Here is a 13,459-nt window from a genome sequence, read left to right on the forward strand (position 1 = left end):
TAGCCAGGCTCTGGTGGTTCTCTTTGAGCTCTGGCAGGATGAGGCTAAGAAGCCCTGGCACATCCCTGCACAGCCTCCAGCTCTCAGCACTGCCTGTGCCTTGGTTCCGTCAGGGTGTGGTGACAGGCTTTTCCTCATGCACGCCCATGTTCTGCTTCCTCTCTGCCCTCTCTCCCAGGTGCACCTCCCGCCCCCAGACATGTCCTGCTATGACCAGTGCCAGCCGTGCCAGCCCTGTGGCCCTACCCCGCTGGCCAGCAGCTGCAACGAGCCCTGCGTCAGGCAGTGCCAGAACTCCACCATCGTCATCCAGCCCTCTCCTGTGGTGGTGACCCTGCCCGGACCCATCCTCAGCTCCTTCCCGCAGAACACCGCTGTGGGATCCTCCACCTCTGCTGCCGTTGGCAGCATCCTCAGCTGTGAAGGAGTCCCCATCACCTCTGGCTGCTGTGACCTCTCCTGTATTACCAGCCGCTACTGTGGCAGCAGGTGCCGCCCCTGCTAAAGACGCCAGACAGTGCCCCAGACCAGGACCCCAGGAACTCAGAATATGCTGCTGGACAAAAATGGACAGAAGAACAGACTTTGTGCCATTGTTTTAAGAGGACCTGACCATCTCTGGCTTGTTCTGTAAAGACAGACAGGCAGGGGCCAGCCTGGCTTCTCCGACAACGTGGCCAATGTCTATCTTTTTTGTTTTCTACTCACTCTTTTCCTCTCTTTTCTTTGTTGCCCTCTGCTCCCCTTCAAGCTCCCTGTGATGCCCCCAGAAACCAGCCTGGAGTGACCTGCTAGCCTGTCCCCACTTGTGGGCCAGGTAGTTGGGGCAACTATGCTAAAGGAGAAGTCGAACAGATTTTTGTCTGCTCATCCTGCTCAGTGTTCTGGGGACTTCCTCTTGGAGTCACCTCATTTCCCTCCTGAGACTCAATAAACATTTGCAGCAACCCTGAGTATGTCCTAGTCTGGTCTTTCCATCTGCAGAAATGGACAGGGGAGAAACCTGTTGTTTTGGTGCGATTTATCTGGGGGCACTGCCTCACTCTTTTGGGCATTGGAGGCGAGGGCACACTGCAGCATTTCATCTTTCAGGCACTGTCTCTTGAAGCTGAGGAAGACATGCCTGGTTCCTCCACAGCCAGTGGACACCAGTCCTTGACTTGTGATACCTCCACCAAGACACAGTCCCTTGATCTTGGAGGCCCCAGATCTTGGGGAATAGTGTTCCTCTTGCTTTTGTTGGAGCTGTGCTGGGGACGAAGGCCCAGACAAAGATGATCCCAAAGGATCCCAAAGGATTGCAGAAACTGGGAATGGTTAATTGTCTTGGGAATGGCCCTCTGTCTCTACTCCACTTTCCCCTCTCCTCCACCACCTGATCATGGGCACCACGTCTGCGCTGCTCAGTCTTGCTTTCATTTCCCCAAGCATGGATCAGCTTTCTTCAGGTCTAGGAACTCAGAGACCCCATAGGTGCCACAAATCCACTTGCTCCAGAAAGGACCCTCTGAGGGTGCAGAAATCCTAGGCTCCACTGAGACGTAGCAATGAGAATGGGAGCTGTTCTTCTTTACCATGATTCTAAGATTTCAGGAGATGATATCAAAATGACCTTTCATGTTGCAACACGAGCAGCAGTAAGCATCAAAGAAAAAGCCTTTTCCTCACCTAAAAGGCTCTTCCCATGGCCTCTCTTGATCACAGCCAGTCTCATTCTCCCTCCATCTCCACTCTCTCCCTCATACTCTACTTCCATGTAGACAGCCATACAAATTTTTATCCATCCTTCTCCTGGCATCCATCCACCCATTCTTTATTTCAGGACCCTCCTGGAAGTGAGCTAGAAATTACAGTCTATCAAATCCAGATTACTTTTTTTTCTCTTGTTCCTTCTTTCTTTTCTTGTATCATTTTGCAATAACCAAGTAGGTCTGAAAAAACTGGAATATTTGATAGAATCTTAATTAATTGCCAAGGCTTAAAAGAGATTTTTAAGTTGATGGAAAGTAATGCAGGAGTTCTCCTGCTTTCCCTTAGGCTATGGGGCTGTGAAACCAGGCGTCCTACACTTCATCCAAGCTTGAACAGTGAGGAAGGTCTCTGGGAGGTCTCTCATGTAAGGTTTCCTTTGGGATTTGATGCTAGAGCCAGACTGGGATGGTGTATCCAGAGGAGAGGACAACACAGGTTGGAGATGTGCAGGGACAGCCCAGAGAGAGGAGTCCAAGGAGGTCAACCCATTTCTTCAGTAGGCAGCTTTAGAAGGAAGAGAAGGGAAACCGCACAGTGCAGCCCACCTGCCTGGAAGCCCACCCCATGGGACTGTTGGAGTAAGTTGGGAGGGAGGGAAAGAGGAAGACATGGCACGTCTGCGTGCAGGGAAGCCCGCGGGTGACCAGGCAAGAATTGCAGGGCTGGGAGCTGCTGGGCCCCATCCTGTCACTACAGCCACAAACAATGCCACCACAGTGTCCCAGGCCAGCTTCGCTTGCCTGTGCTGGATCCATCATGCTCTTCAGCTGAGTCCTCTGCCACCAGTGACTCAGTCCTGGCTCAGAAATCCTGGGATCTCTCCATCCCATACTCAGAAGAAACCTCCAAGAGGGAATGGGTGTGGCATAAGCCAGGAACTGAAAATGTATCGTGGAGGGGCAAAAAAGCCACACAGCCCATGTCAGTAGCTGAGAGGTTTTCCATTCATCACAAGAATCCTAGAAAATTATCACTTCTGTGGAGGCTACCTTTGGGCCTGGGGTGGTGCAGGGCCATCAGAAAATCCACACCAGCACCTCGACCCCCTCAACTTCTTTTTCTTGGGAACCCGTGTGTCAGAAGCCCTTTCCACATGTCCTTTTCTAATAATGCTGATACCTGTTGTGCTGGGTTTTGACGATGATGGTCATGAGAGAGGGATCGGGAAAGGTGTGACTCAGAGACCATCTGGGACCTGGCTGAGTAGGATTTTCACCTAAGAGAGAGGCAGCATTCTTGTTGGTCCTGGCCACTCTTTTCAGATCATGTCTTGATGAAGACATTTTTCTCCCCACATATCCCTGTGCTCTTCTTCCTCCCTGCCATCCCATCGGGTCCTGTTCATTTGTGTATGTCAGGTTTGTTTAGATGATCTCTGGATCCTCTTCAGCCAAGGGAAAGTCTTCCTTTCTCAGGACTTCCTCTCTTGTCTCCAGGGTCTGAGATTCCTGAGATTTACATGATTTAAATAAATAAATAAATACAAATAGAAAAGCAACATATTTCATAATTTTTTGTTAGAATATTCCATGTTACAGACTGTGCCCATTGCCTTGTGTTCTTTCAAGTTGTTCAAGAAGAGTTTGGCTCCATTTGTCTCTTTATCCTACCGCCAAGTGTCAGAAGCATCAAAATGCTCTTCTTTACTTTCTCTTCTGAAGACTGAAGAAGAACGGTTCTCTCTGCCTCTCCTCATGGCTCCCATTGCAGAACCTCCACAGAGAGGATCACAGCATGGTGCTAACCTACACCTCCACAAATCCTTGATAAACAGGCGCAGACAGCAGGTCGGTGATCTTTGAGCATGGGCTGAGCTTAGCAGTGCCTGCATCCCCACTTGTGTGTCTCTGTCCGAGTGTAGCTTCAGAGATACCCCAGCAGTGAGGTAATGACCATAAATGTCCTCTTTGTGTTTCAGCCATGGCTGTGTTGTTGCTGGTGCCTGCTTGTGCTGAACCACACACCATCAATAGCAGCACAGGCCCTCAGCCCATCTCATGACCATGCCCAGAGCCTGGCTCCTACCCAGCATGTGGGCCCCCTCCTTTCCTCTAGCAAGGCCAGCCTGATGTTTGCTAGCCAAGGGATGTGTGCTGTCACCCACTTATCTCACAAGCATCCCCACAGTCACAGGGATCCCTCAAAGATTACCATGGGTTCTCAGCCTGCCCAGTCTTCATGCCTGGGCCCTGGGCTCCCTTACCCACCTCTGGCTCAGACCTTTCAGGCAGTTTTTCCTCTCATTCACCAGCCAGTCCATCTTGGAATATGCTAATGCATGGCACATACACACCCCTGCTTATCATGTTAAATTCTTTAATTGTTGTGATACGATCACAGCCTTGACTCAGGCTTTACATAGAAGACCACCAGTTGCTCACTCAGTCCTCACAGGAAGAAGACGATGGTGGAGGCCTCCCTGGCCAGCAGTGATCACACGCTTTGCCATCCATCAACAGTCCTGGACTAAGTCCCACTTAGGGCTTGCTGCTGCCTTATCTTATAGACAGGGCTTGCTGTGCTGTTATTCTTCCCTGCTCCCGAACAGGTGTCACCATCTCCTGGCAACCCAGAACCTGGGTATTGATAACCCTGATGGGCTTAATCACCCTGTCAGTAGGTGCTCCCAATACCCTCATGGTGACTCAGCACTGGGGGCTTGATAACACTGGTGTCCCTTCTCACCACAACAATGGGTGTCTCCACACACTGGGGCCATTGAGAGGGAGAGACAAGGGGGCAGGGGTGCGCATTAACAGCCCCCTTCCACATTATGGATATTTGCCTTACTGTTGGTTATGCTAACCACACTGCCAGGCATCAGGAGCAGGGGCTGCCACTCACACCTGGCTCACCACAAGCCCCACGTGTCCTTGCTGGGCAGGCTCAGCTCAGAGCTCCATGCAAACTGTGATGAGAGGGAGCTGCTCCTCACAGCACCTGCACCTTCCTGTATAAAGTTGCATGCTGCAGGCACCAGTGTGGGTTCAGTGCACACAGGTAGACAGCGCTGTCCTGGAGCTTGGCATCCTGCATGTGGAGAAGCACCTGGGAGTTCTCCACGGAGAGCACAGTGGAGAACAACCTGGAAATTACCTGCAGCTAGAACTGAGGGGACTGGGTCACGCGCTGCTGGTACCAGAAAATTTAGAAAGCAGAGCAGCTGGTGGAGAAATTGCAGTGCAGAGTTGCATTGTGTCCCACCTGGATGGTGGTTTCCTGTGCAAAGTGCAGCACAGGTCCTTTTGTGCATGACCTGTGAAGCCAGAAAGACATTACAGCATGGCTAGACTGTGTATCCGTTCTCCTCCTCTCTCTACTGTTTCTATCATTTCAGCAACTGGCTCACTCTGCATCTCCCTTTTCATGGGCTGTAAAGTGCTGAGCTAAGTACACATGCACTCTTCTTTCTGCAGATGCTATTCAATTCCCATATCCATCTGTCAGGTTACCTGCTTTTTAGCAGTATCTCACCAGGTTTTGAGTCTATCTTTTCTCAGTCTCCCTCAGCTCTCTTAACAGTTTATCTCTCTTCCTGCAGCACAAGAGATGAGCCATTCCTGCCCTACCTTACTTCATCATTTCTTACTGCAACTTGTCCTTTTGCAACATCTCTGAGGGGTGAGCTTATTAATGTTTATAAATATGTAAAGTGGGATTGTCAGGAGGATGGAGCCAGGCTCTTCTCAGTGACTTCTAATGATAAGACAAAGGGCAATGTGTGCAAGCTGGAACATAGGAGGTTCCACTTAAATATGAGAAGAAACTTCTTCACGGTGAGTGTGAGAGAGCACTGGAACAGGCTGCCCAGAGGGGTTGTGGAGTCTCCTTCTCTGGAGACATTGAAAACCCACCTGGACGCATTCCTGTGTGGCCTGATCTAGGTGTTCCTGCTCTGGCAGGGGGATTGGACTAGATGATCTTTCAATGTCCCTTCCAATCTCTAACATTCTGTGCTTCTGTGATCTAATTTCTTGCATATAATTAACTTTCTTTCCAGATCTTCCGGGAAATCATCCTACCGAGGATTACAGCCATCCCCACATATGCTGATGGTATTTTGTCCAACACATTTAGGAGGGCACAAGCTCCTATCTGTCATTCCGATCTGTTGCCTAGCAGCAACCTCTCTTTCACCATACATACCTATGAACAGTGCATGTAAAAATGCTAGGCATCTGCAAAGGAAAAGTGCAGAATCATCTTGAATCTTCAATCCATGCAGAATTCATCCCTGTACACTCGTTGCTCCTGACGTCTCCCAGACTGTCTCCCATTCCTGTCTGCAGCCCCTGCTCTCCCTAGAGAAAAGACTTCCAGTTCTTCCAGGGAGGCAGGACTCCAATTTCCCCCCTCCAGAAGTGATGTCATCTTGCCCCTATCTTGCCCTCCTGAATGTCACACCTCACCAATGTCTGCCAGTGCCATCAAGGCTGGCAGAAAAAACAGGACCATGTCATACTCTTGCCTTCACAGTAGTGCCCAGAAAGGAGCTCAAGCTTGCGAGGTCACTTCCCTCTCTGCCAGCTCTGGATGGTCACACTCAAAGAGTTGTGGTCAATGGTTCAATGTCCAGGATGAGACCAGTGATGAGAGGTATTCCTCAAGGGTCTGTTCTGGAACCGGTATTAGTTAATATCTTTGTCAGTGACATGGACAGTGGCACTGAGTCCACCCTCAGAAAGCTTGGTGACAACACCAAGAGGTGCATTTCTCACACTGGAAGGAAGGGATGCCATCCACAGAGACCTAGTCAGGCTTGAGAAGTGGACCCATGCAAGTCTCCTGAGGTTCAATGAGGCCAAGTGCAAGGTCCTTTATGTGGATCAGGACAATCCCTACCACAAACACAGGCTGGGCTGACAATGGTTTGAGAAGAGCCCTGAAGGACTTGGTGGTGGTGTTTGATGAAAAACTCAAGATGAACAGGCAAAGTGCACTTATAGCCCAGAAAGCTAACCTTAATCTCAGCTGCAATGAAAGAGGCATGAATGCCCAGTGGAGGGAGATGATTGTGCCCCTCTACTTTGCTCCTGCGAGACCCCACCTGGAGTGCTGCATTCAGCTCTGGGGCCCCCATCATAAGAAAGACACAGACCTGTTAGAGTGGGTCCAAAAGAGGGCCACGAAGATGATCAGACAGCTGGTCAAGGGGTTATGGTTTTAAATTGTCCAGCACATTTTAAAATGGTTTTAAAATTTAAATGGTTTTAAAATTTAAAATGGTTTTACGAGAGAGTAGATTTGGATTAGCTATTAGGAAGCAATTCTTTTCTATGAGGATGGTGATACAGAGGAACAGGTTGTGCAGAGAACTTGTGGATGTCCCATCCCTGGAAATGTTCAAGGCCACTGTAGTGGTGACCTGGCAGGAGCTGCTGCCCGTCAGGGACACATTTTGGAACAGTTTTCTCCTGATGGATGGACCCCCTGGTACGGGCATATATTGGAGCAGTTCTTGAAGAGCTGCTGCCTGTGGGAAGCCTGCATAGGATCAGTTCAGGAAGGACAGTATCCCATGGGAGGGACCGCACACTGGAGAATAGAAGACAGTGACTGTGAAGGAGTGGCAGATGTAAAGCGCTATGGACTGAATGCAGCCCCCATGCCCTGTTCCCCTGTGCCGCTCGGGGGAAGGAGGTGGAAGAGGGTGGATGAGGGGAACGTGGTTCTAGTCCTTAGACATTTCATCCCAGCAATCTAAAGAAACTATCACTGCGGAATGGCCATGGCCTAGATCTGGAAATGAAAAGGCAGCAGTGCAGGAAACCAATGCACAGCCCATATCATTTGTTGGGATGGTTTGCATTCAAGATGAGCTTCTCAGAAAATTGTTACCTCTGCCAAGGGAGACTCTGGGCCTGCAGCAATGAAGGACTAGTATAAAAGGCAGCCCAGCTCCCTGCTTTCTCATCCAATTCTCTCGCTTCGTATTCCTTGGGAACCAGGTGAGTCTGAAGCCCTCTCCTCCTCCTCTTCCAAAGTGGAAGGGATCTTGCATCAATAGACATCTCATCTGATGGTGGTTCAGTGCTATGCTGGGCCTTGGAGTTTCTTGCCATGGGAGAGGGTTGGATAGAGAAGGTTTGTGTAGAGAGAGGCTGGGACATGGGGCTGAGGTGGCTTTTGGTTTATGCACTATGCGAGAATGCCTCTGGGCCGGGATGCTCTTTGAAGGGCCCTGTCAGGACAAAGTGTTTAAGACCATGTGCCCCCGGCACAGCCTTGACACTCAGCATTTGCCTTGGCTCCTTTCCGATGGGGTAAGCAGGCTGCTCCTCACCTACCCATGTGCTCTGCTTCCTCCCTGTCCTCTTTCCCAGGTGCATCTCCTGCCCCCAGACATGTCCTGCTACAACCAGTGCCTGCCATGCCAGCCCTGTGGCCCGTCCCCACTGGCCAGCAGCTGCAACGAGCCCTGCGTCAGGCAGTGCCAGAACTCCACTGTTGTCATTGAGCCCTCTCCTGTGGTGGTGACCCTGCCTGGACCCATCCTCAGCTCCTTCCCGCAGAACACCATTGTGGGATCCTCCACCTCTGCTGCCGTTGGCAGCATCCTCAGCTGTGACGGAGTCCCCATCACCTCTGGCTGCTGTGACCTCTCGGGCATTTCCAGCCGCTACGGTGGCAGAAGGTGCCTGCCCTGCTAAAGCCACTGGCCACGGCCCTGGGGTACTTCTCCTAGGAACTACGAATATGATTCTGGACAAAGGAGAAATCTTCAGGCCCTTGCTTTCAGAATGACTGACCTTCCTCACCTCCTCTGGCAGACATTGGCAGGAGCCAAACCAGGGGCTACCCCGAGATTTCTGAAAATATGGCCCATGTCTCTCCTTCCATCCCTCCACCTACCTCCTTCTCTCCCTTTACTTTGTGTTCTTCTTCTCCCTTGGGCTCTGTGGCTCCTCAGAGCCATCCCTTCCCCTGTGGGAACAGCAGACACATGCCCTGCATGATCTCTGCCATGGGCAGGGGATGCTGCCTCATCGTTGGCCCTGGTGATTCCTGTACAGAGGTCACTAAGTGACCTGCTTTTCCTCTGTACACTCATTAAAGATTTCTGCATCCCAGCCTTGGCTGTAGATGTCATTTTTTTCTCCGTGTATGCCCTCCTGAGCTGCCCATGGAGAATGGTTTTGCCCTTGCTGTGTACAAGATGGGTGTTTAAGGAGCCTCTTCCCCACTCCCAGAAGAATGGGAGGTTGTGACACGCTGCAGAGAGTCCTCTCTTGGGCACTGCCCCTTGCAGCTGAAGAAGACATCCCTAGCTTTTGCAGAGCAAGGGGCAATCTACCCTTGCCTTGCAGCGTCTCTGCCCACAGCTCCCCCTGTCCTGCAAACAGAGAGCACAACCTCTGCTGTCCTCACGGCAAAAGCTATGAGTCTGTGGGAGGCTGCGAAGGCTGGGCACCCTGCAGGCTCTTAGGAATGGGCTTGCTCAGGACAGTGCTGTGCAGGGGAAGCAGGCAGGGACAGAAGATGGATGGCAGATGTCGGGATGTGTGGAATAAGTGCAGGAATGACCCACCGCTTCTACTCCACCTTCATCTCCCCTCTTTTGCCCCACCTCGGGGCTATGGCCACATGGGCATGTGCGGCAGGAACATGTGTCACATGTGGCCCACCCACCCGCAGCACAGCACTTGGCAGACAGAACCAGCCTGACATGGGCTGGATGGGAATCAGTCCCCTCTGTGATGCATTTCTGAGACAATGCTGGCACGCCTTTATAGACAGGTGTGAGGAGATATGCCTGGCTCTGGCATCGACTCCCAGGAGTGAGACAGGGAACAAGATAAAGGATGTTTAATAATCAATAACTTTCTTAAATATGGACTGTTAGAAGACTGTGGGTCAGAATATAATACTCTTATCCTCCCAGTTAGAAAGGCAGATGGAACCTATCGTATAGTCCAGGACTTAAGGGCCTTCAACAGGATCACAAAAGATTTATACCCTGTAGTAGCCAACCCCTATAACCTTTTGACAAAATTAGAAAACAGTCAAGTTTGGTTCACAGTACTAGATTTAAAGGATGCTTTTTTTCTGCCTGCCCGTGGCGACTGAAAGCCAGAAACTCTTTGCCTTTGAATACGAAAATCCCAGGAGAGGACAAAAAAACTCAGCTTACTTGGACTGTCTTACTACAGGGGTTCAAGAATAGCACCAACATATTCAGGAAACAACTAGCCCATGATCTTGAGGCTTGGAAAACCCCTTCAGGGAAGGGGACACGGTTGCAATACGTAGATGACCTGTTGATAGATACTGAAGAAGAAAACGAATGTGTAGAATGGACTATTAGTTCACCAAATTTTCTGGGACTAATATTAGGAACCCAGCCTCTTTCGTCAGTAACTAAGTTTCCAAATTACCCATTTACTTTTGTATCGAGACCATGGAAATGGTATACGCCAGCTGACCAGACTTAAAGGATACACCCCTAGAACATGCAGAGGATTGGTATATAAATGACAGCAGCTTCGTTTGCCAGGGAGTTGGCCTCGCAGGATATGCAGTAAAAATACTTAGTAAGGTAATTGAGGCGAAGCCTCTTTCCCCTGGAGCATCAGCCCAAGAGGCAAAAAATCATCACCTTGATAAGAGCTCTTGAGCTGGCGAAAGGAAAAAGAATTAACATTTGGACAGATTCAAAATAGGCTTTTGGTGTGGTGCATGCACATGGGGCAATTTGGAAGGAGAGCGGACTCTTATCATCCCAAGGGAAATCAATTAAACATGCAGAAGAGATACTGAAGTTACTCCAAGCGGTATACCTGCCTACTAAAGCTGCCACTGTGCACTGTAAATGACATCAAACAGTTTGGTGGTGGTGGTGTTAATGTGTTTGGTATTCACAGAAGAGGAGCTTCTGCAAAAGCGGCTTCTGGTATGGAAGATGAGCCTCAGGGATTGTGAGGCAAAGAAGCAAAAGATTCCAGTCACTGGTTCCTTGAGGTCTATTTGGTCATCTGTTGGCAGGAACCTGACACAGCCTGGAAGGCTTGGCAGGGACAGTTGCAGTCTGCAAGGCCTGCTGGATTGTTCCTTCAGGCGTCCCTGAGAGACGGAGCTTTCAGGTGTCCTGAAAGGGCTCTTGGGCCAGACGCAGTGGAGCAGGCAGGTGCAGACAAGGAACCAGGAAGGTGGTAGAGGGCATGAAGCTGTATCAAGGAAAGAGACTTCCAAGCATACAGCTGGCTGTCAGGATGAAGACTTTCTCCAGCAAGGGGAGTACAGAGGGGAGAAGGGAAGGGTGGAAGGAGAGGGAAGGAAGCTCTGCATGTCTGGGAGCACACTGAAGATGAACTGTGATCCCTCTGCCGAATTTCCACACCTGTTGATTTGCTGGCCTCTCTGCAACGTGCTAGAGACTTGAAAGAAGCAGCGGGAGCAGGACTGTGTGGAGGTCTCTCTAGGGCTACACACAGCTCATGCAGTCAGGGGTGCCCCTTCCCTTGCCAGACATCAGCGTTGCTGGGTGTGCCGTCCTGACCCCTCACACCCAGCTGGGTCCGACCCACATCGGACCCCCAGCGTCTGACCCGGGAGAACTGACGGGCCTCAGCGGGGCCGGGCCAAGGCTGGGGCTTGGCTGGTGGGGGACCGCCCGGGGCTGCGGGGCGAGGTGGTCCCGGCGGGCGGAGCGGCAGCGCCCCCTGGGGGCTGTGCCCCTGCCTCGCCCCCGCCACACACGCCCGGCCCCGCCCGCCACGGTTCCTGCCCGGCCGCAGCCCCGGCTCCTCTCCCCGTGGCTCTCAGGGCGCAGTAATACACCGCCGCGTCCCGAAGCCGGGGCTGGGCGAGCCACAGGGCGCTGGACCGGCGGTCTGCTGCCACCCACAGCCACCCCTCCGGGTCTGACACTGGTCTGGAGTCTTTGTGACTGCTCACGAGGAATGCGGGGCCTCGGCCCGGGAGATGACGGTACCAGTGGATGACTTCATTAGACTGGATGTTGGGGTGTGAGCAGGTGATGTTGATGCCGGTGCCATCCCTGGTCTGTGCCCACGGCTCCTGCTGCACCTGGGCTCTGCCTGCAGCCACTGCCAAGAAGAAAAGGAGGAGACAACTCAGAAAAGGGCTTTTCTACTACTGAAATTGTCATGTGGGGGGAGGGAAGACGAAAACGGTTGACAGCTGATGGGGGCATTTTCTCAGAAGAAAGCACACAAAGGCATTTCTCCGGGAATGGTTATTTGGGGACCAGGTCGGAGCAGGGCTGTTTGGAAGGAGGGTCCGAGCCGAGCCAGGAGGAGAAGGGAAGCAGGCAGGAACGAGTGGGGGTGTGCCGAAAGGAGAGGAGGAAGGCAGGGAGCAAGGCAAGGTGGGAGGGAACGGCCGGCTGAGCTCGCTGGAGGCAGACGGGACGGCTGCAGAGGGAGGACAGAGGGGAGCGAGGTCCGTGAGAAGCCGGCGGGCCAGCAGCGAGGGCAGCCCCGGCCCCCCGCAGCCCCCGTCCCGGCCCCGCCGCCGGCAGCCCCGCGCACCCAGGAGCACCGCGGCCAGCCCCGCCAGCCCTGCGGCCCGGCCCTGCCGCATCCCGCCGCTCCGCCGCCCGCGCCGCGCTGCCCCCGCCAGCCCCGGCTCTGCTCCGCCCGCGGCGCCTCCTCCCCGCCGCCGCCGCCCGGCGCCGCCAGCTCCGCCCCGGGGCCGCTCGGGGGCTGGCCCGGGCTGCGAGTGCTGGGCGCCTGGGGGCGGGCAGGGCTTGGGCTGCTGCCAGCGGGGCTCTGCCCGTCCTGCAGCCCAGCCCGGGACGCGGAGGCGAGTGCGGGGAAAGGCTGAGGCAGCTCCTTTTGCAAGGGAGAGGAGAGGGGAGGGGAAGGGAGTGGGAGACGGAGAAGGAGCGGAGAAAACAGCCGCCCGTCTGCAGCGTCCCCAGCAGGAGGGGTGAACAGACGGCAGTGGGCCGGGCCGGGGAGGACGTTGGTGCGGATCGCTGGTCCCGCAGCTGTGCTTGGCGCCGCCGCAGCTGCGGAAAGCCGGCAGCAGGAACGAGTCGTATGCTGGTACCCGGGGACATGTCACCCCGACAGCACACCGAGGGCCGGGGCCTCGTCAGCTGTTACAGCACATGGAGCTGGTGTCAGCAGTGGAGTGTTTCAGCCCAGGCCAAGAGGTGCAGCTGCCGCTTTCCCCTTTGCAGTCTCCACTGTTATGGAAATTGAGCACGTTTCTGCAGGACACACAGACAGGGATGTGCACGTGCCCCATTTGGGGAAGATGCACCCAGGATGGTACTGGCAGTAACTGGTTTTGGGGGCCCAAACCGTTGCTGACACATTTGTCTGGAGGCTGAGACCCCCTTCCCCTGCTCCAGTGGCTACACGGGGACCCCCTTGGCTCCAGCAGCTGACAGCACAGACCAGGAGTGGCCTCACCCCCAGTCTGACTCCAGCAGCTGGTGCCAAATCCACTCCTGCTGCTCCACCAGCAGCTGGCACTTTCTCCTTGCAGCACATATGCACATGGGACAGAGCGAGATTACGCAGAGGTAAGGAAAGATTCCAGAAGAGGACAGGACAGACAGCAGTGCTCAGGTGCAGGGCCCAGCCACACAAGCACGTGGAGTGGCTCCTTTTCCACCTTGCTCTGCCTCCCCTCATGTGCTCCTCCTGGCTCCTCTTGCCCTGCATGTCCCCTCATGGGTTTGTATAGGTCTGTCCCACACCCATCCCAACCTATGTCCTGGCCCACAGCTGTAACA

At 53.3% G+C, this 13,459-nt stretch overlaps 3 protein-coding genes across 5 annotated transcripts in view; 2 read left to right on the forward strand and 1 right to left on the reverse strand.

The window, feature by feature from the left end:
• Positions 1 to 1,801, forward strand: part of LOC308181537 (feather keratin Cos1-2-like) — a 22,528-nt gene extending 20,727 nt beyond the window's left edge. For both annotated transcript variants that reach the window (XM_080564929.1, XM_080564928.1), the window contains exon 2: positions 179 to 1,801. In XM_080564929.1, coding sequence (XP_080421055.1) covers positions 179 to 505 — 327 coding nt within the window. In that variant the 3' untranslated portion in view covers positions 506 to 1,801. The remainder of the gene's footprint in view (positions 1 to 178) is intronic.
• The window catches only part of LOC308181527 (uncharacterized protein), a 17,773-nt gene extending 4,430 nt beyond the window's left edge, over positions 1 to 13,343 (reverse strand). Inside the window, exons 1-2 of one of the 2 annotated variants that reach the window (XR_013941494.1) lie at positions 12,243 to 13,343; positions 10,475 to 11,798 (exon numbers count right to left, since the gene is read on the reverse strand). Coding sequence is in view for 1 of the 2 variants with exons in the window: in XM_080564917.1 (XP_080421043.1) it covers positions 12,243 to 12,775 (533 nt within the window). In the remaining variant the exon portion in view is untranslated. Of the gene's footprint in view, positions 1 to 10,474; positions 11,799 to 12,242 lie in introns of those variants that run through there. The other variant, XM_080564917.1, reaches the window with a different exon arrangement.
• Positions 7,998 to 9,137, forward strand: LOC308181567 (feather keratin Cos1-1/Cos1-3/Cos2-1-like). Its single transcript, XM_080564954.1, has one exon. It carries the CDS (start codon positions 8,097 to 8,099, stop codon positions 8,400 to 8,402), a length of 306 nt encoding a protein of 101 aa, XP_080421080.1. The 5' UTR covers positions 7,998 to 8,096; the 3' UTR covers positions 8,403 to 9,137.
• Positions 13,344 to 13,459: the final 116 nt, after the last annotated feature.

This window comes from Anser brachyrhynchus, assembly GCF_964034855.1.
Source record: "Anser brachyrhynchus genome assembly, chromosome: 22".
Lineage (NCBI taxonomy): Eukaryota > Metazoa > Chordata > Aves > Anseriformes > Anatidae > Anser > Anser brachyrhynchus.

Excerpts from the sequence above, each read along its gene's own strand:
- LOC308181567 (XM_080564954.1), top strand. The coding sequence starts at position 8,097 with ATGTCCTGCTACAACCAGTGCCTGCCATGCCAGCCCTGTGGCCCGTCC.